The 22,228-nt window shown below is 34.5% G+C and overlaps 1 protein-coding gene and 1 long non-coding RNA gene across 6 annotated transcripts; one reads left to right on the forward strand and one right to left on the reverse strand.

Moving 5' to 3' along the window:
- Window positions 1-2,234: 2,234 nt before the first annotated feature.
- LOC100853292 (guanine nucleotide-binding protein subunit beta-2) lies at window positions 2,235-16,959 on the forward strand. The gene is made up of 6 exons (XM_003631599.4): window positions 2,235-2,759; window positions 2,858-2,952; window positions 3,993-4,417; window positions 8,257-8,614; window positions 9,806-9,919; window positions 16,647-16,959. Exons 1-6 carry the CDS (start codon window positions 2,654-2,656, stop codon window positions 16,680-16,682), a joined length of 1,134 nt encoding a protein of 377 aa, XP_003631647.1. The 5' UTR covers window positions 2,235-2,653; the 3' UTR covers window positions 16,683-16,959.
- Window positions 16,960-17,965: 1,006 nt separating this feature from the next.
- LOC104878809 (uncharacterized) lies at window positions 17,966-22,202 on the reverse strand. Of its 5 annotated transcripts, none has more exons than XR_002029772.2 (5): window positions 21,921-22,202; window positions 20,890-21,652; window positions 19,434-19,539; window positions 19,313-19,338; window positions 17,966-18,770 (listed from the first exon to the last, which is right to left on the reverse strand). It is a non-coding gene; the product is annotated as an uncharacterized LOC104878809 (long non-coding RNA). The 5 variants fall into 5 exon arrangements; XR_002029771.2 differs by having other exon boundaries at window positions 19,313-19,341; XR_002029770.2 differs by having other exon boundaries at window positions 17,966-19,338; window positions 21,921-22,201.
- Between the last annotated feature and the right edge of the window lie 26 nt (window positions 22,203-22,228).

Here is a 22,228-nt window from a genome sequence, read left to right on the forward strand (position 1 = left end):
CTTCTTCTACTTCATTCTCTTATTTTGGTGCAAAGAACAGAAAACTCATATTTTTTTCTCATTCATTTACATAATGACTCCTCATCTTTCATCTTCTTCTTCTATTTCATTATCTTCCTTTGGTGCATAGAATGGAAAGTTCATTTTTCTTTCAAAAGCCCTATAAAATTTATCGTTTATCCTCTCATCATCTATTTCATTCCCAATACCTGGAAAAATTATCTCATCTCATTTTATTCTCTCGTCTATCCTCTTATCCTCTTTTTTTTTTTTTGTCAAATTATCTCATATTGTATCTTTAAGCACGATGAAGAAAATGAGTTAATTGAAAAGTGATAAAAGAAAAGGGTTAAAAATGGTAGTGAAAAATCAAAAATCCCAATTGTGAATAGAAAAAGCAAAAATTATGACTGTGAACTTAATTGTGGTTAAGTTTTTTATTAATGCAACTTAATTACTATTAAGTTCAAGTGAAAATTTTGATAGTGAACTTAACTGTAGTTAAATTATTTGTTAATACAACTCAACTACTGTTAATTTCATATGAAAATTTTGATTATGAACTTGATTGTGGTTAAGTTATTTATTAATGCAATTCAACCACTGTTAAGTTCATGTGAAAATTCTAATTGTGAATTTAACTATGGTTAAGTTCTTTATTAATGCAACTCCATAATAGATAAATTTATGTTACTATAATGATTGTCAACTTGACCATAATTAAACTTAATCAATTAATTTATATGATAAAACTAAAACATTGACTTAAAATTTCAATCCATCATTCAAAAAAAATTGTTTTAAGCATATACATCACAAATTCCTTCATGACCATATACAAATAATAATAATAATAATAATAATAAATAAATAAATAATGTAGATACATAGTTAAATCATCCCAAAAAACAACTTCTATGGTAACATTATTAAAGTGATTGATGAACTGGTTGTAAGAAGAATTATTGGATACTAATATTGCTCTCAACAATATTGACACAACCATGTTCATCTCTAGGATGTAATGGGATTGGTTGTTTGCATGTTTTTCAATTATGCCCATAATCACTATATCTACCACAACATCATATGTGCTTAACCTCCCTACTTGAACGAATTCTCTCATTTTTTGGTCTTTCTGTTGGTTGCCGACTTTTTTGTGGTAGCACAACTCTCCAATGAATGCCTTTCGGAATGCGATACACAACTCAACTAAATCTAGTTGAAGAATGTGATACATAACTCTCATTAATTCATGATATAATATATTTTTCTTCACTGTAATGTCTTTACCTTCACTTCCTTTAAAGTGGTATGTGTTTTCATCTTATACCCTATTCCCTTTATACAAAAACATTATTCATACTCTATCAACCATTGCAAAAATAAATATTTCAAATTATCATGTTGAGTATGAAATAGTATAACATATGATATACTTTTATTAAGTTTCAATTATAGATTATGTAATAAATCTTAAAACATATATTTATATTTTTATTAAATGATTCACTACATAATAATATGTTAACAATTCAATTTCAATTTTTAGTACAACTATATAAAAATAGACTTTTGCTTTGAATAGCAACACATAAACTCAACTTATGTTAAGTTAAACCTAACAAATAGTAAAATTTGTTGTTTAATGCGGTAATGCAACACCTCCCTTAAATCAAAGATCCAACGAAACAATATATAATTACAATGCGTATTAATCATACGAGCAATACTAAAATCATAATAATTTTTCATGCATGTGATTTATTGCTTATCATTATTTGATCTTGCCATAAAGATAAATCTTTTCAATTTATTTTGAACGAACTTTTCATTTTTTCATAACTAACAATGAAGTCTCTGTTTTTTTACCTACAACGGTGAAGTGAGACTTTGAATTTTCAGGAAACAAAAAGAAATAAAATTATAATATAAAAAAGAAATTATTGATTGCTTACATTTTCTTTCTTTTTCTCGTGACTAGGAATGAAGAAAAAATTAAATAATGGTGAGAACTTTCTTCTGTACCGAAAAAGAAGGAATAATTAGTAATCAAATAAAAAATAAAAACACAATCTACTATAAAATTATAGGGAAATGAAAAGTTATCTTGAACGGAAAAGGAAGGAGTATTTTTGTCTTAATCGAGTCAACTTTTCTATTTTTTCATGAGTGAGTTATACTTATGGACAGGGGGTTTATTTTGACTCATATAACCAAATAACCCAAAAAAGAAAGAAATAAATAAAAAAAACAACAGCAATAACCACGAGTTTAGGCCAAACTTGGATACCCTGCACCTGGCTACACCGGAACGAAGCTCCCACAATCTGACGCCGTTTGTCAACTACTTCATCAGGGACACAGAGGGCACGTGTCCACCACAACTGCGCCCTCACGAGGAAACGAACCACCTGGTACAGCGTGGGAGCTGGCGGCGTCAGTCAACAACCTCACCACCACCACCACCACCTCCACCACCTCCTCCTCTTCCGTCACCTATAAATCTTACTTCGCTTTGCGCTTTCTGTACATTAATCTAAATTTTGCTCAAATCTCCTCATCAGCAAAACCTAAATTTCATTTCTCAGAAATTAAGACTTAAAGCGAAGCTTTCTTTAATGGCGAGGGGAAACTGTTAAGAGTATTAAATATGTCTGTAGCGGAACTCAAAGAGCGCCACATGGCGGCCACCGAGACTGTGAACTCTCTCAGAGAACGCTTGAAGCAGAAGCGACTTTTGCTTCTAGACACTGATGGTTTAATTCTTGTAGTTTCTAATTTGTTTTTTGTCTTTTTGTTTGGTTTTATGTGGTCGGAGTTTGTAGATCTGATGGATTTTGCGGTGAATTTACAGTGGCGGGATACGCAAGGGCACAGGGGAAGAGTCCGGTGACCTTTGGACCGACGGATCTGGTGTGCTGCAGGACGTTGCAGGGGCATACGGGGAAGGTTAGGGTTTCATTTTTTGTTTCGGACAGCGAAAAATTGTGTTTTGTTTGCTTTTTGCAGTGGAATTTCATCAATTTTGCTTCTGAAAAGCAAGAAATAGATGAACTGTACCAGTTTGATTGTGTTGCAAAATTTAAATTTAGGGCCATGAATTGCAAAGTGGCAATATTTAGGGGGTTGAAGGAAGGAGGCTATACTAAGTCATAAACGCAATTCGAGGTGATATGTTCATTGGGATTTATTAAGATGTAGAGGTGTAAACCTGAATGTAGCATCCCCTTAATGAAATTCTTAGCTTCATGTTGCGTTCATTGTGAAGATTTCAGTACTAGAGTGTGGGATTTCCTGGGAGATACACGCTTTCTGCTTATATATCTTGTTTGAGCTTCTTGACTGATTAGGAGTGCCTCAAGGCTTTAGGCCTTGCTTGGTTCCTGAAAGGTATTAAGGAAAGGGGTAAAATGTTTTTCCTTATGTTTGGATGTCATGGAAAAAGGTAAGAAAAAAAATTCCAAGTAATAATAGTAGGGAAAAAGTTAAAAGATTTTTCTCCCCATTTTTCGTAGATCATGGTGAAGAAATTTGGGGAAAGTGCATTTTTCGACAATTTAATTTTCTTTCCATAAGCAACCAAACAAGAGAATTTTATAAAATTTTCTTATCTCTTTTTTTATTTTCTTATATTTTTGCTTTCCATTTTATTTCCGTGAACCAAACAAAGCATAAATATTTCCAGCTTCTGGAGTGGATAAGTTGAGAATATTTATGGTAAGTAATGGGTTTCTAGCCGCTTTCCAATAAGTGCTTTAAACTATCATGTTTCACCATTTTTTTTTTGCCTGACTTTTCTAATTGACTTCTAAGCTGAAAGAAGTTTATGTCATGTATTTGGCTATTAACACTGTAATAATATGATGCCACTTCTAAATGGTCTCTTACCCTTTCGGGATCTCTTGTATATTTTGTAGTTTCAATCTTTTCTATGAGAAACAACTTTATGCATAATGGGGTTTGGGAGCTTAATCTAAGAAATTTGCCAGGTGTATTCATTGGACTGGACTACAGAAAAGAACCGAATTGTCAGTGCTTCGCAAGATGGCCGGTTAATAGTTTGGAATGCCCTGACAAGCCAGAAAACTCATGCCATAAAGCTGCCTTGTGCATGGGTCATGACATGTGCTTTTTCTCCGAGTGGGCAGTCTGTTGCCTGTGGCGGTCTAGATAGTGTATGCTCAATCTTCAATCTGAATTCCCCCACAGACAAGGATGGCAATTTAGCAATGTCAAAAATGCTTAGTGGACATAAGGGTTATGTGTCCTCTTGTCAGTATGTCCCAGATGAGGACACTCACCTAATAACCAGTTCTGGTGATCAGACATGTGTTCTATGGGATATTACCACAGGGCTCAGAACTTCTGTGTTTGGAGGTGAATTTCAATCTGGACACACTGCTGATGTATTGAGGTAAATGAGGTGCTTTTAAAATGTTACAGAGCTAATTTAGTTTTTCTTTCTGTTCCTGAAGGAAATGCTATTCAAATGGAGAAATTTTATCCTTTACTCTCTTTGCATAGTCATAGGATCTGCTCATTTAACTATTGAACATTTTTATTAATTTTATGAAACAAGGTGAAAAAATTTAATTCTTGTTGTTGAATTCCTTATATGAATTGTGCTATTAATCTTTGTTTAAGGTTGCCATATGGAGGAAACTTGGATTTGTATATTGCTATGCTATAATTTGACAGCTTAATTAGATTTCTTTGAAATTAACTCTAGAAACTGTAGAGTTCAGAATTATTTTTAGTGAAATTACAATGTATTTAACTTGTTTTATATGTAAGAGAGGATGCATTAATCAAAACATGGAGGAGATAAAATCAAATCCTTGTTGAATTAGAAAATCATGACATGATATTTTGTAAATTAGTAATTTTTTCACTGGTTTTGATCCAGTATTCCATCGGTTCTCAACACTTCATTGCAGTGTTTCATTGTTCAATAATTTTGTTTTGTCTTGTCTTTTCTGTTAATATGTGAGAAAAGATTTTATTAGATAAGTGTCTGACAAAAAGAGGGGACCCAACTCGTGTACATGGGGGTTATATGGGGAAAAGCAACACAAGGGCTCAAAACACTACAGAGTCTTCAATCAGTGTATGAAATCCAACAGTGACAAGGGCTAACATATATGAACTGATGGCACCATGGAAACATGGTAGAAACAAGAAGGGCTTTAAGTGATTAACTGAACGCTGTCCCCTAAAAAATATGCAGTTATGTTCTTGCCAAAGAGTTTTTTAAAAAAGGGCATAAAGGAGCAGTTCTCTAAGCCTTTTCCCTCTTTTTCCCCACAAAGCTCCAAGTCAATTCAATAAGATTTGTTTCACTGTACTAAGAAGCACCCATGAAACACCAAATATAGAGAACGAAGGCAATGTTTTGAGTTTGATCCAAAGTCAAAATTTCACCCCATACAACTTCCCAGATTAAAAAGGCCACCTTTGTGGGAGCCTAAGAACCCCAAGCATCTTCTGGATGAAACAAGGTTCCATCATTTGATGACTCCAAAGTTGCATTGAAAGACTCTGTCCTTGGAAACCTCCCACAACAACTTATCATCTCTGTCACTAAGCCAAATCTTAGAAATACATATCAAAAAAAGAAAAAACTCCAAATCTTAGAAATTCCTAAGGAAGCAACTATTCTGTGCTCTTCTCTACTTGAAGACTCCCAAACTTCAACAACTAAAGCCTTCTTAGAAGCTAAAATAGAATAAAGAGAGGAAAAAGATATACACAAAGGTGAGTTACCACACCGAACATCCTTTCAAAACTTAGCTCTTTTGCCATTACCCATTGTAATTTTGATTCTAATTTTTAATTACCTCCACTCTTTTTTTGATTGTTTTCCACAAACCAACCCTATACTTGTCCCTTCCTATACAAGAGCACCGACCTTCTAGCTCCTCCCCATATTGCCCCAAAATACTCTTACCTCCGAAGGTGATTCATTTCTAGAATTTCCAAAACCATTTTCCACGAAAAGCTTTATTGACAAAGGATAAAACTTTGATACTGTTGATGTCCTATTTTGTAAAATCCACAAGGACCAATCATAGTGTACTATGTGTTTAATATTTGCCATGTGAGCTCCATCATGACACCACGTGTCTTGGTGCATAACAAGACATACTCAAGACCATTCTCCACTAACATGATTGTAGGGTGTCTCAACCTTGATTTCCAATGCATGGACGAATCCAGCTAGCCTATGCCAAGGGGGGGTCTCCTATTCTACCTCTTGGTAAAGGTGACACTAGGAGCACTTGAGAGAGTTGATTGTTTCACTCCTATTATAGGGAGGATATTTTCTTCAAAGTATTTGTAGTCGGATGATCTCTTACATCCCCTTGAAGGTGTCAACCTTGACACAGCGCCCTGATGCTAATACCTATAAAAAAAACAGTCTGGTGCTAATACAATTGTCTGAGTTAAGAGCAAGGTTTGAGGAGTCCAAAATGGACTTGGCACATCTCGATGGAACTAGTCTTCTCACCATGAAGCACTTTGGGATTCGTTTGAGGGTCGTGATTTGGTGGCTAGAGTTGTAGGTTTGCCAAGGTGGGGTTAACATGCATCGAATTTGTCTTGATCAGAATGAGGGGGGAAAGCTTCCACATCATCATTAATGTATTAATGAGGGAGTTATTATTTTGAAACGCTATAAAAAGGCTTTATTTCCTACCAAACTAAAATGGAGGATTTTCCCTCTCACTCTGCTCCACTCTTTCCTCAAGCTCTTGACACCTCACTATCCCACGTGGTTGGTCTCCTATAGAATAGAACCCTACAGAAACAGATACCAAGGCCTTCATTCTTTTTATCCCTACAAATTATTAACTAGTTTGCTAAAATGTGGTTTCTTTTCAAGAGCTCCACCTCTTTGAAGGAAATCAATTTGAATCTTTTCAAATCTCAAGCATACCATCCCAGAATTGACAAGCAAGGACATGAAGGAGTACTTTGTAAAAAAGTGAGTTTCCCACCCTTTGAAAGGTATGGTTGTTCTCATGAAGCTAGTTTTTATGAAACTTCTCCTCCACCACCTCCCAAATTCTGGAGGACTTGTATGGAGCAACCCAATAAAAGCATTGGATAAGTGGAAGGCAACTTACCTATTCTATAGCTCAACAAAGAAGCCAACTCTTCTACATTTGGAATATCCTTACCAAATGGATTTGCCCTTCTATAGTTTAACTTCCAGACCAGAGAATGCCTCAAACCAAAATGGATGTCCCATTACTTCAAACATTTTCCCATGCTACTCTATATGATATGATTCTTTTGATCGCCTTCACAGAATTTCATGGGCAAACAAACAGGCTTTGGCCTAAACATCTAACATACATAAATGCAACTAATGTGCATATAAATATGACTAAACTGGGTGCACTGGAGCATATATGCCTTCAGATAAACATAGAACACATATATGCCTACTTTTAGATGTACATGTGTGTGGTTATGCATGTATGTATATATATGAAACTCTTGTAAGATCTGTATATGCATTTTCAATAGAAAATGATGTGTAGATACGTTTCTCATCATACCCACATCCATTGCAACACAAGGTCACATGTGCCCCAGCACATATACTGATATAAGTGCTTTCTTAAAATCACTGCTAACAGTCTCACATTTTTGCTTCACTCTGTGTATTTCTGTACTTGAATTGAAGCACATTCACTGATGAGAAGCAAAATAAATGTTAATCATTTCCAGACAATTTTAGTATTATGTGTGTGTGCAGATTCACATGTCTGCAGAACTTTATTGTTATGTGTGTATATGGACATGTGCATGTTTCTCATCATTTCTTTTAGTGGCAGCAATAGTCTTTGCAATAGATTATCACTATAGCCCCTTCAGTTAAAGCTTATGCATGGAATATCTGATTTTATTTGTTAACTATTGCAAGTTATGATATCTATCAGAAAAGGAAAAACTATTGCAAGTTATGATGGATCACATCATTACCATAACACCTCTTAATGCATTAAAATTTACTTTTTTCACAGTTCATAAGACTTAATGCTGGATTTCATATTTTCATTTTTAATTTCTAGCTCCTAATTTGATTTTGGGCATTGTGTTGGATTGTGATACTAAAATGTGTATAGGAGAGGCAAGAGATGAGTAAGTCTTAATGTGAGTATGCTGCAGCTGAAACTTTTTTCAGTTTAACATGGTGTTTTGCTCGAGGCTTTCTTACTATATTTTTGTTTTGCATTCTTTCAGTGTCTCAATTAGTGGATCAAACTCAAGAATGTTTGTATCTGGTTCATGTGATGCAACTGCCCGTTTGTGGGACACTCGTGCTGCAAGTCGAGCTGTGCGTACATTTCATGGCCATGAGGGAGATGTTAATACTGTGAGGTTCTTTCCAGATGGGAATAGATTTGGGACTGGCTCAGACGATGGAACTTGCAGATTATTTGACATCAGGACAGGTCACCAACTCCAAGTATATTATCAAGAACATGGTGATAACGAAGCCCCACACGTGACCTCCATTGCATTCTCCATATCAGGCAGACTTCTCTTTGCTGGATACTCAAATGGGGATTGCTATGTCTGGGATACTTTATTGGCAAAGGTATATGGTTCTTGAATCCTAGTTGTAGGGCTCTGTCCACCTTTATGTAAATATATCTTTGCACCATCCATCTATGCATATTATATATGTATACAAACTCATGTTGGTTAGTTGGTTAGGCCCTAGTCAACATTGTTTCTTCATTTTTATGCACAACTGTATAATTTGTCTCCTTTGTTTCTTGAAATATTTTATGTTTATTTCACTGTCCTTGTATGAGATGATCTTTACTGCTGTATCATTTTTCATAGTTGTTTCACCATATAAATATGGGCATTTTGCCTGGTCAGGCTTTTGGGGATTACTTTCTATGATTTTTCATGCCAGTGCCTGAATTCAGATGGAAACCTAGGATTTGCTGGATTTGCATATTTCTTTTAGTTGACAGTCCCTTCAAGGAAAACCTTAATAACTATTTAAGAAAGCTCTCAACAAGAAAGAGAGGTACCCAAGTGCCATCCTCTCTTGAGAAGAACTAATACAATATCCCTATGTCAACTGCATACTAAAAAGTGTTGCCTGGAAAAGTTAGCTTCTTCTTCTTCTTTTTTCTTTTTTCTTTTTTTCCCATTTTCAATCCATTGAAATTGAGAAATTCAAAATCATTACTAGAAGCAGAGCAAGCACAGTGGCACACTTCCTATTTCTTTCAAGTCAGAATGTGATCTTGGGTGGTCTTTATTAAAGACTGCAATTTTGTTGTATTTATCTTTTCTGTCTTGAGATTTATGTACATGATTTTCTGTACTTTTTTAGTTTACACTATGTAATTTTATTATTTCTGTCAATCATATCACTTATGCATGGCCATGAACTTGCTGGAATCAGGCTTTCATCATTACAATTTTTGTTGCTCCATGCAGTTACCTTAACTAAGCACAGGTCTAAGTGAATGGATGCAAAAAATAAAAATCCACACATACACACACAGAGCATGATAGCAGGAAGAGTGGCAGGTGGATTCCTTCACCCTTGGCGAAATCCATGATAATGTGTCTAGGAGAACCACATGAAACGAAACTGGCAGTTTGAGCTTTCTCTGTTCTTTATTTTAAAAGCAAGCGAAGAGCGTGTCTCCATTCTTTTTTCCCCTTGATATGTGTTATGCATTCTGTGTAAGTGCTTTGATAAATTTTAGATAAGGCATGATAGAGGATAAAATCATATTAGTTACTTGATTCTTCATGACAGGTGGTTCTGAACCTGGGATCTCTCCAAAACTCACATGATAGTCGGATCAGCTGTTTAGGTTTGTCAGCTGATGGGAGTGCCTTATGTACAGGAAGTTGGGACACAAACCTTAAGGTTAGTTCTTTAAGCCATACTTTTATCTATACTATGCTACTTAATCAAGGGAACTCTCCTTGTGGATGAATAATAGGAATTGTCATAATTTTTTAAGTGGAAGGAAAGGATGGTAAAAGAATTAGTTTAGGGGAATTCAAACTTTGTCAACTCTCTTCGTACTGCTTGGAATAAACCATTACCCTTCAAACTCTCACAGGCGGATAACTGAAAAATAAGTGGAGGAAAATAAATGATAGCGAATGAGTAATGCACAGTTGCATAGCATGTGCCACACCTCTAGTTCCATGTGGTACCTTGTATTAAGTATAGCATGCATACCTCTTTTTAAGAAATTTCCCTGTATGTGTTTGTTATTATAACTTGATTGGATAAATATTATCTGTTGCTAGATATTTAATGCAAATAAAGAAGAAGAAGCTAACAGTTAACTGCCCTTAGAAATTTTGGTGTCTTTAATCTGGATGTATTTTGTGCACCATCTCTGCAAAATGAGATTCAGATTTGGTCTTACATGAATTAGAAGAAATTTTTTCTTGCAAGTTAGTTTTATTCAACTGTTTGCAGAACATTAATTTTTAAAAGATAGTGTAGTTTTTGCTACTTTTTACTTTTATTCATATCAACAAACGTAGATCAAAAAAGGGAAATACAAAAATATACTGGGGGAAATTGAAAACTAACTGTAGAAAGAAATTACAAGCACAAAACCTTATAGGTGTTCATACTAGCTCTTTAATTTCAAAAGGCTATTAGTAATTTCAATAGTCTTGTAAACCTTTATTTATAGAGCTAGGACTTTCATAATGTACACTGGCTTCAAAGTACTCACTCATTATCTTTAATGTTATTGGACCTCTTTGATCTAGTAACTGATCAGTTGCTTGCACAATTGATTAGGTTGTGCTTCAACAAATGTGCCTCATTATTAATTATCTTCAAAATTTGTGATGTAGGACCTTCAGTTAGTACTTAGTTGATTGGGAGGTTTAGTTCAGGTTGGAATCCTTCAAATCTGAAGGAATAAATTTAGTTGATTGGGAGGTTTAGTTCAGGTTTAGTTGATTGGGGTTCGTATGCCCCTCTTAGAACTCCTTTTTTTTTGCATGGGAAGCAGTTTGGGGAAAAATTTTAACAGTAGACATGTTAATGAAGAGGGGTTGGTCCATGGTCAACAGGTGTAGCCTTTGTAAAGACAATGAGAAATCGGCAGACCACATTCTGATTCATGGTGGTAAGACAAGGGAGCTATGGACTTTGTTACCATCTTCTTTTGGACTGGTATGGGTGTTCTCGGCCTCAGTGAGAAATCTGCTTCTAGAATGGAAAGTTAAGGGGCTAGGGAAGAAGAGGAGAGTGGTTTGGAGATTGGTGCCTATTTGTCTTTTTTGGTGTATTTGGGGAGAGCGAAATTGAAGAACATTCCAAGAGGAAGAAATGTCAGACCCTTGTTTGAGGAGCTTCTTTTTTCGGTCTCTTCTAGAGTGGTTTCAGCAGTTTTTGGATTTAGACTCTCCTTCTTTTCTGAATTTTTTGGGTGATTGGTATGATGACTAGCTTTTTACCTCTCTAGGTTTTTTCTTTCTTTTTGCAGTCTTGTTTTGGCTCTCTTTGTATATTGCCTGTATATGTAAGGTGTGCCCCCTCTTTTGGCGTTTTATCAATTCAATTTGTCTTTGTCTATAAAAAAAAAAAAAAAATAATCTGAAGGAATAAATTTAGAGTCGTGAGTTGACAACAAAAAAAACTGAAGAAGTTTAAACTGAGTCAAGGGAATGAGACAGAGGTACTAATCTAAGTGTTTATATTCAGGCGAACCCTCCAACTAGACTCTTGGGGCTGTAACTGCATATGCAATGGGTTTTATGAATTCAGAGGCGAAGATCAATAAAACAAGGTCACAGAGGCTAGTTTGGATTAGAATGGAATAGAACATAAAATCCATAAAGCAGATATGGTAGATTGGAGAATGGTGGGGAGATGGGAAATGTATGATTCAGTATATAGGGTTCTTAGCAATCAGGGACCTGACAGGGGAAAAGCATCAAACAATCCAAAAAAAATTTATGTGCTTTAGCAAACTATAAACTCTTTAAAATTTGTGCTTTTTTTTTTTTAAGGCAAATATCAAATGTATATTAATAGCACCTAACAAAAAGATGCGTAAAATCATACATGGGGTATACAAAAGTGCCAAAAGGTAAACCAAAGCTAAGAGATAAATCAAAAAAAAAAACTCCTTTGCCTTAGAGCCTGACCAATCAATAAAGTCTAACATGCAATAGATTAACTGATAAAATTAATTAACTTGAAGAATTACAAACTTCCAACCCGATATATCCTTTTTAAAAAAAATTAATTAACAAGGAAAATTATCTAATAAATTAACTAACATCAAGTATTTAATAAACTAATATGCAATAGATTAACTAATAAAATAAACTATTTTTTCCTATCAAAAAATAAAATAAAATAAACTAATTTTTAAAAGAAAAAAACGAACTATAAATTAAGGTATCAAAAACTAACCTTATTACCAATCAAAAATTAAACTCAAACTAGCTACAATATAAATTCAAACTAACTATCAAACACTAAAATTTAAACTAACTAAATATTTATTAAAAACTGAAATTTAAGTTAAAAGAAACTAAAAACAAACTAATCTATATCAATAATGAAATATCTACTATTTTCTAAAACCTAAATTTCATAAAATAGAGTTTAACCAAATTAAACAAATAGAATTTTTTTTGGCACATAGACTAAACAATGTTGATTAATCAATCTAGAAAAGAACTAGCTATTCTCTAAATTCTAAATATCATAAAATGAAGTTAACCAAATTAATCAAATAAAATTTATAAGGCACACAAATTAGAGAGTGCTAAAAAAGACCTCAAAAATAGAGTCTCCAAATGCCTTGAATCATCATTACCCAAATATTCAAAAATCATTCCATTGATGCTCGATCTCCAATCCCCCACTTAGAAAAAAGGATATGAAAAGTGGTTACCTCCTCATCTTTCTTGTTTGCATAGTGCATGCTCAGACAACAATGCACCATTCACATGGATTTTAGCCAAAAAACTCCTCCTATGATGGCAGTTTGTTAGATTTTTTGGGGAGTGTTGCGAAGAGTCCTTTGGTTAAGGAGATGGTGGTTAGGGTTGAGGAGTTGGAGCCTTCTAAGGCCATAGAGTCCAAATGCGTTTCGATGGGGGAGGTGCCTAGTCCTGATAACCTTTCCAGGCAACTTGCCAATTTGAGTAGCTTTGTGGGGATGCTGGTTGCAGGTTTCGAAAAGGAGATTAGCTCCCTTATGTGGAAAATGGAGGCAAGAAAAGGGCATGGGGTTAAGGTCTCAAGGGGAAAGAAGAATCCTTTCTCGTCATCCCAATTTGAGATAGAAATCAGAAAACTAGAATGCTCAGTTAATTACAATAGTTCTCCTCTCACGGTCACGGGAAGGAGGAGCAGTGGGGATTCAACACTTGTTTTGTGAGGTTGTCTTTTTGTTTCCAGTTTAGTTGAGGGATTTTGATTGCAAACTTGTTAAGGGGGCAGATCGTGTTTTTTCCAGGTTGTGTTTCAGTTGATGTAGGTTGAAGGTGTTCTCTGGTTTTGGGAGTTCCAATTAGGGATGGTCTAACTTTCTAAGGGGTTGGTTGTTGTTAGGGCGGTAGGCATTTGCTTTTCTTCTTTTTTTTCTTGCTTGCTTTTTAGTGTTATTCGTATACTTTGTGTGTACTTTGATTCACTATTTTGCAAGTGCCTTTAATATATTCCTCTTATTTTACCTATCAAAATGGAACCTCTATTGGACCTTTTTAAAGCTCGAGGGGTTTGATGCAAGGAAATCCATTTTCTCCCTTTTTTATTTTGGCAATGAAGGCTCTTAGTAGTTCTTTTGAAGAGATTAGGGAGGGAGGCTTTATGGTAGGCCAAGGTAGGAGGGGAGGGGTAGTGAGGGGGGTATAGGTATCCCACCTTTTGTTAGTAGATGACACACTTTCTTTAATGCTTGTGAAGAGATAATGATGCATTTATCCTAATGTTGTTTAAGGCAGTCTTCAGGCTAAAAATGAATCTAGCAAAAAGTGAGCTTCTTCCAATAGGGAGACCCTGACGGGGAGGATTTGGCTTCTTTATTGGGATGTAAAATAGGAAAGCTTCCTTTTTCTTATTTGGTCTCCCATTAGGTGCATCTTTTAAGTTGTGGGCAGTTTGGGAGCTGGTGGAAAAAAGATTCATCAAGAGATTTGCCATGTGGAAGAAAGAATATTTCTCAAATGGTGGAAGGTTAACACTGATTAAAAAGTACTCTGTCAAGTTTGTGAATATACTGTATGTCCCTATCCATCATTCCAAGAAAGATGTGCTTGAAACTTGAGAAGATTCAAAGAGATTTCCTTTGAGGAGGGGGAGCTCATGAGAAAAAACCTCATTTGGTGAAATGGTCACTGCATGCATCAATAAGAAAGGTGATTTGATCATTAGAAATTTAGGTATATTAAACAAGGCACTGCTTGGTAAGTGGAGGTAGAAGTATGCTTCAAAGAGGGAGCCCCTTTGGAAGCGGGTCATTGTTGAGAAGTATGGGGAAGTAAGGGGAGTGGAGGTGCTCATCTGAGGTAAGGGATGAGTAGGATGTCTGGGTATGGAAGGCAATGAAGAGATGGTGGGGGGATTCTAAAAGTAAAACTTGTTTTGAGGTGGGAAATGAAAGGGGAGTGAAGTTTTGGAAGGACGCTTGGTGTGCTAATGCAACAAAGAGCTTCTCCCTCCCTTCATAGTTTGCCCTAGCCAACTCAAAGGATGCATGGGTTGTGGATATATGAGAGGAGTTAGGGGAGGAAGGGCATTGAAATCCATGTTTCTCAAGATAGTTTAATGAGTGGGAACTAGCAAGTATTGAGGTCTTGCTAAGAGGCTGCAAAAGTATTCAATGAAAAGGGGGTATGAAAGATAGATTGGTTTGGAAGGAATCAAATGGGAATTGTTTGCAGTCAATACCTCTTAGTTCTTACTCTTGTTTGGAGTCAGAAAGTGAAGGAATTTTTACAGTGAAGGTAGTGTGGAACACTTGGGTTCCAACAAAAGTAGGATTCTTTACTTGGGAAGAACTTTTGACTCCAAACCAGCGAAGAACAAGAGGATGAACTTTGACAAATAGGTGTAATTTTTGTAAAATTGAGGAAAAATCAGCTGACCATGTCCACCATTATTGCTAAAATGAGAATGTTATGGCAATTGCTATTTTTGTTGTTTAAAGTTAAGTGGGTGTTGCCTTTTACAACCATAGAAATTTTATTGGTTGGGAACCTTTGTAGGGAGGAAGCGCATGATAGTGCTGCCCCTTGATGCTTATTCTTGACCATTTGAAAGAAAGGAATGGTAGAGCTTTTGTCAATGGAGAACAAATGGATCAAGCTCCTAAACTCCTTTTTGTGCTCCCTGTGACACTGAGTTAGAAAGTCTTTAGACTGAGCCTTTATGGCTATTTTAAATTTTGTTGATTGGTTAGACATTTTTTTATGGAAGAGATGTTTTTTATTAATCTCTCCATCTTGTTGCCCTTTTGATACCTTTGTACACTCTGTATTTTGGCACATCTTTTTTTATTAGGCACTGTTAAGTGTTGTTCGTATTTGCTGATTAAAAAAACCCATCTTTTACCCTATCACTTGGAGAAAACATTAGAATAACACTAAGCCAACAGTAAATACCACAACTGAAATTAAAGAAACACCTGCAATGAAAGAATACTAAGCACCAATTTAGCTGAGCTCCATCCCAAGTGGGACCTACACCATAATTCATGTTCTGTAATTTATGATTAGGGTTTCCATGCATCCCATTTGCCTTTCTACACCTCTGAGCTATGCCCTGATCAATATGTTATCAAACCCATTATTATTCAGATGCAAGTGCAAAATCTCCAGTCGAGTAGCCAAGAGCAAGAAGTGTAACCTTGTTGACCATAGTTGATTGTTTGCAAGAGTTTTATCCTGGGCTGACATAACTTCGCTTTAACCATGAACATTTTAGACTTCCACTAGAACAATTACTAGTTTTCCTATTTTAACCCCATGTTATACACGATTATCCTTCCATTTTGCTTGTGAACGTTTGTCTTACAGGTATGTATTTCTTTTATGGTTTATATATATGATGATGTATAGGTTTGAACCTTGTCAAAGAATGAGGTTGGTTTGGAAATTATGAAGCACTACTAAATAATTAGGAAAAATAGAGCAGGGGTAGATTGGTTTTGTCAATGCATGGTCTTAAATGAGATTGATCTGGCTACAGATGGAGGTGTTTTTGACCTAAGATTGAAGGTTTCGAATGTAAACAAATTTTGTAGATATTGCTATGGTTTCAAAAGTAGGGGGCATATCTTGGTATAATGGTAACTTGTAGGGTACTCAAGCTTTAAAGCAAAGATTTGGGTCTGTCAAACAGCAGGACTTGGTTGGGTTTACCTTTGTGTTGTGTTTGAGTCACTTGACCATGTCTGCTGTATTTAGCTAGAAGCTATAGTTTTGTTGTTCAGTACTTGTCTGCATTACGAGTTACAACCATCAAGCTGAATATAGGTGTTAATAATGGGCATGTTTACTCTTTTATGTAAACTCTTTTTTTTCCTCTCCAAATGAGAATTCGCTGTGAAATGACTGCCTGCAATGAAATCTGAGCTCTGTTCTGCTTTACTTGGCTGCAGATTTGGGCTTTTGGAGGACACAGGAGAGTGATTTGAGTTGTTAAAGGAGAAAATGGCCTCCAAGTTACCTTCTGTCCCTGGTCTGTGGTTCTTATTGTATTTTCAATGCAGTGTAGTCCCTGGGGTCCCATTTTGTATCGAGTCGCTTACTGTGGGCTGAGGAACCATAACCGTGTACTGCTTCTTGTAATCCTCATTTGAAAAATTGACAGTTGGATTATTAGAGAGAAAAAAGGGGGAATGTTGCTGGAGAACTTGGAACTGGAGGGGTTATTTGTTTGTTTATGTGCATCTACAAAAAAAACTTGCCTGATTTCTTTTTGTCCTTTGTACTTTTTCTTCTGGGTTGCCTTTTCTCTCTCCTTCATAAGCACCATATCAATGAAAGGACAGGCTTACTAATTAGGTTTCATCGTGAAATAATTAATTAGCTCCTTAGCCTTTTGTCGCGTTTGTTTTTTTATTTTTTGCTAAAAATAATTTATTTTTAAAATTTAGGTTATTTGTTTTTTTATTTTTTTTATGACTTATTATAAATTTTTTATTGAATAGAAAAAATCAAAATATTTAATTTTTTTTAAATAAAAAAAATAACATATTAATTTTTATTTACTTTTTAATACTTAATAAAAATAAAATACTATAAAAACAAATAAACTAATATTTAATTTTATTAAATATTAAGTTTTTATTTAGAATTAAGCAAAAAAAACAAACAACATATTGTTCTCAGTTCAATATCTGAATTGAATGTGTCTCTTTAGTTCATCTTTCCAAATGGATCGGGATCTTATTATTTTTCACCCATTATCTCATGATAGCGAGACATTCCCAGCATTACCTACATTTCTAGTTAACATTTATTTCCACCGGGTAACATTTTGAGTACCAGTTTTGATCTGTGCCTTGCGGAGACAGTGATTCAAATTCTCTCTCAAATGAATTAGTTCCTTTTGTAATTGTTAGGACTGGTAGCACCTGTTAAGTCTCCAAAAGTGTGCGTCAATATTATGCCATGTGGAAGAAGTAAAACAGATTGGATGCATACTTGTCATCATCTCAGCAAAATAAAATTGTCTTACTAGTAATTGAATGATTTGCATTAACATTAGGTTAGGTTTGGTTTCCAAAAGTGGTGGGGATAAAAGAAAAAAAATCATATTCCCATGTTTAATTATATTATTAAAAAATATATAAAAAAATTAAATATAATTAAAATTGAATAAAAATTTATATATTTATAAATTATTTTATATTTAGGTATAAAAAAATAAAATAAATTTATATAATAAAAAAATAATTCATTGAAGTTAAATCTATTTTTATTTTTCCTTATTTTTTCTTTTATTTTAGTTTTTTTCTCTATTTTCTTTTCTTGTATTTTTCTCCAACATATCCATCCTTAATACTTTTAATCAGAACTGAAATAAATTCGATGAGTAAAATAAGGTTTGGAACAAAACAAGGCCCGAAACAAAGCTTTCTATTTGTAATTGAAGACTTCTTTGATTCAGATTCATCACTTCTAAGCTCTTTCGACGATTTAAGCGAGTATGAATCGTAGTTCATTCTATGTTCTAGAAATCATATTTTCCCTAAGGAGGTAGAATCCACATTAAGCAATTTAAGCTAGCAGATTTTGGTTCAGCAGTAAAATTTTAGATTTTACTCGAATAATTTTGATTATCAGAATTTTTTTCTCTTTTTAGGTTGTCATGCACTCTCAACATTTTATAACTGGGATCACTAAAACTTTCCACTAAAAAAATATAAGGTACTACTTCAATTAATTGTTTATTAAAAACCTTGATAATCATGTTATTTGCCAGCTATTCAACGTCTGTTCCTAGTCAGTGAACCTGGTATGTAAGGCATAGCTTTCAGCCAAATTGATTTTTCGTGCTTAAAGAGTGCTGAATCTAGCGTTACATACTCTCTCTTGAAAAACCAATAGGCAGCATCCTCTTATTTCCTTGTCAGCGCTTGGAACTTGGTCTTAACATTTTAAGAGGCAAAACCCTACATCAATTTAACACTATAATGGCAACGCCGACACCGCCCTCGATTACGCTGCCTAATTTGATAACTAACCTTCAATGGTACCTTAGTTTTCCTCTTCATTGCCTGCATAATAGAGATTTTCTATACTTATAGCTTCATTTCAACCTGACTCAGATTCATGACATACCATTATAACAAGATTCTTTTGATTCACTAAATTAAAATATATGGAAAAAAAACCTCAAATTTTAAATTAATATTATATTCATTTATTTAAAAATAATTTAGAATACATACACTTTTTAATAAGTCATATAATTATTCCTTAAAATACCCTTTATAATTGTCATGCTATCAATAACAATTGACAACTACACTATTTACTTATCATGTTATCAATATCAATTGACAACTAAACTCTTTCACATAAATATTTTCCCTCTTTTTAAAAAATAATTATATGACTCATAAAAAAATACTTGTATTTCAAATTATTTTTAAATAGATGAAGATAATTCTGATTTAAAAAACTTAGGTTCCTTTTTCCTTATCTTTTTATATTAGCAAGTCAAAACCCACTTTTTCCAAGATTTTACGTCCATCTTTCTTTGTATTTTTGTCCAAATCTATGATAATTTCTACCACTCTTATAAATCTTTATTTACCTAGTGGGTTCAGGGAGCCCCAAATCCTGCTAAGAAGTAAGAACAATAATTTCCAATCACCAATACAGAAAAGATTTAGAAGGAAGAGAAAAACAAGGAAAAAATTAACATACGATACTACCTTGGGTAAATCAAACTTTGTAAGGGTGGCTATGAGAGCAAAAGTCATAATCTGTTAACAGTACATCCAGCTCCAAATGCTGCAATGTGAGAATGATTCTAGAGCACTGCAGACAAAATGGTTTACATAAAAAAAAAAAAAAAAGTCAACAATTCATCTTTCCTCAACACTCTGATCGGATCAACAATAATTTTATCAAATTAATTATGGCACAAAATCCTGCAACTCAATGAGAAATACTAGTAAACCAGCTGACAGAGCTAAACATGGATACAACTACATACCAGAACTATAGGCTGAAAAATAAGTAAAGGTAAACTGATATTCACAAAGTTAATAGACAGTTGACAAGTAAAACACATTTAAGGCAGGGGAGCAGGGGGGCGGGGGGGAAGGAGAGGAAGGAGAGAGAGAGGGAGAGAGAATGAAAAACTATAATAACAAAACCTCGTTTTCTCCTCTGGGTTGGCATGTTCAAACTTAGCCTGAAAACTTTGCACGGGGTGATGAAGGCTAGTAGATCTTAGCAGCTTGCCACTTCTTTAATAAGAGTGACTTGCTATTTTCTTGGCTGTCAAAATACAAGAAGTTTTAAAGCACTGATTGCATGGGGTCCCCTAATTTTGTAAATGGTTATGACTCTTGCAAGTTATCAACTAAAGATGACCAAAGACAATTGTGAAAAATGCCATTAACATACTATATCGAATTTGTAGAGTAACTAGACTACATTAGTTTAATGTGCCCAGACTCTAGAAAAGAAATTTAAGTACTTAAGATGTAGGATGAAAATTCTAGCACCCCATCCTTCCAGTGCAGAATTCTTAGACACATTGCATAGTTGGCATAGCAGCTTTATTGGGGTTGACTGTAGAAAGATCTAGAGGTTAATCTCTGTCTTTTTTAGAACATATAGAAAAGCAATCATAGAACATTTGAATGGATGGATCAGTCAACTTTGGCTATAAAAATTGCATTTCTAAAAACCTTGTACATTTGGATAGATGGTTACATGGGGAATGTAAAACTTTCTTTTGTTAATCTTTTAGTATAACATGGGATTTGGCTAATTGTTGTGGGGTTGTGCTGTAGCTAGGTTTGATTTGTACATCCTTTTCCTTTTACATGCCAAATATATTTCATGTAGGTTGCACCTCTTTCTGTTCGACACTTCATCATATATTTACTTTTAATCACCTTTAAAAAAAAAAAAAAAAAAACAAGTCTTTTGGCATAGAATCCAATAAATGAACCCCCACTCCAATCCCCAGCCAAACTTCCTTTCTCCAACAAATGGTGCATACCACTCATCTTGACAAGTTATATATCAAGGAGAAAAACGAACCATGTGGTATGAACTGAAAATAACATGTGCAGTTGAAAATGAGTCTCTCTCATAAAAATATACCACAAGTACTGAACCTGTTAGTACTCCAAGTTGGATGCATGTACTTACCTTGATGCTAGATCTGCAATACACATTGATAGTTTCTTCATTGTCTCAATCTAAACAATAAGTCCATGATTTGTAGGATCCCAAAATAACCTATCAATGGTGGAAGATCTTCTATATACATAATTGACATAATCTCAGGTGCCCAAGTGAATTAGGTTTCTAATTTGTATTGACAAGCTACCATTTGCAAAGCAAACTAGGTTTTTAATTTGTAAGCGAGCTACAATGTGCAAATTGAACTCCTTCAAGATCTAGGACCCAGATTATTAGAAACTCACTCTTCTCTTCAACATTTTGTTAGGAACTTTCTGATAGAACATAAACATTTGCATATGAACTTAGAGGTGTACTAAAAATGTTCAGCAACTCTGGTAAGGAGGGTTATGTTTATCTAGATTTTTTTTCTCTTTTTTTCTTTTGATAGATTTTCTTTTTCTTTGCTTGTTTTTTTTTTTTTTTGGTTGTTACATCCAAATTAATTCATGAGAAGTTCTTTTCACAAGATCTTTTATGCCAAATGATAACTAAACAAGATAACTTAAGGACCTAATACACTTGAAGCACTTGAGATTATGGCTTTCTATGTAAATCAGCTTACACCACACAGATTATTTGTGAAGCCTAGAAATCTTAAACTTACTAGACTTTGAACCAGCTTGAAGATATATTGCAAGAAGCTGTGACAGAAACGCTTGCTGAGGATCGAAGCCACAGAGTACTTTCTGGTTGTTGGTTGATAGCATCTTCTATAGCATTCCCAACCCTAAATTAACAATAATTTCATTATTTAAGTCGCAGATTCCAGTACTAAGCCAATATCATAACAGCAACAATTATGTAGAAACTGATAATTATTAGGCAAAAATCAGAAAGCATGGATAAAGATTCTTTAGCAACATGAAAAGAACCCGGTCAAATCGCAGACATAAAATCAAAATGTAAATCCATTGATTTAAACAAAATAATTCAGGAACATGAAAAAATAAATAAAAATAAGAAAATTGTACAAAAGAAGAAAAAGATTTACATACCTATAACCAGTAGGCTCGATCTATTGGAAATCAGTGGAAGGGCTTTATCTATTTGAGATAAGAGGAGATCCGGACTCAGACATGGACGCCGTAGATTGATCCCGATGAGATCACCAGGGATCGAAACTCACATATATGAACCTTAGAGACAGATCTACAGCATACATAATTGCAGCTGAGTGTAGCCTTAGGTTTGGATCTGTTTGGATAAAAGGAAAATGTAGATCTGAGACAGATGATATGAAGAAGCAAAAAGAGCATTATATAGACGGATGGTGTTGCACGCGCCAGTACTTTTTTAAGTTGTA

This window comes from Vitis vinifera, chromosome 3 (assembly GCF_030704535.1).
Source record: "Vitis vinifera cultivar Pinot Noir 40024 chromosome 3, ASM3070453v1".
In the NCBI taxonomy this organism is placed as follows: Eukaryota; Viridiplantae; Streptophyta; class Magnoliopsida; order Vitales; family Vitaceae; genus Vitis; species Vitis vinifera.

Excerpts from the sequence above, each read along its gene's own strand:
- LOC100853292 (XM_003631599.4), top strand. The coding sequence starts at position 2,654 with ATGTCTGTAGCGGAACTCAAAGAGCGCCACATGGCGGCCACCGAGACT. Across the intron at positions 2,760-2,857 it reads TTTGCTTCTAGACACTGATG|TGGCGGGATACGCAAGGGCA; the intron begins GTTTAATTCTTG and ends GTGAATTTACAG. Across the intron at positions 4,418-8,256 it reads CACACTGCTGATGTATTGAG|TGTCTCAATTAGTGGATCAA; the intron begins GTAAATGAGGTG and ends GCATTCTTTCAG.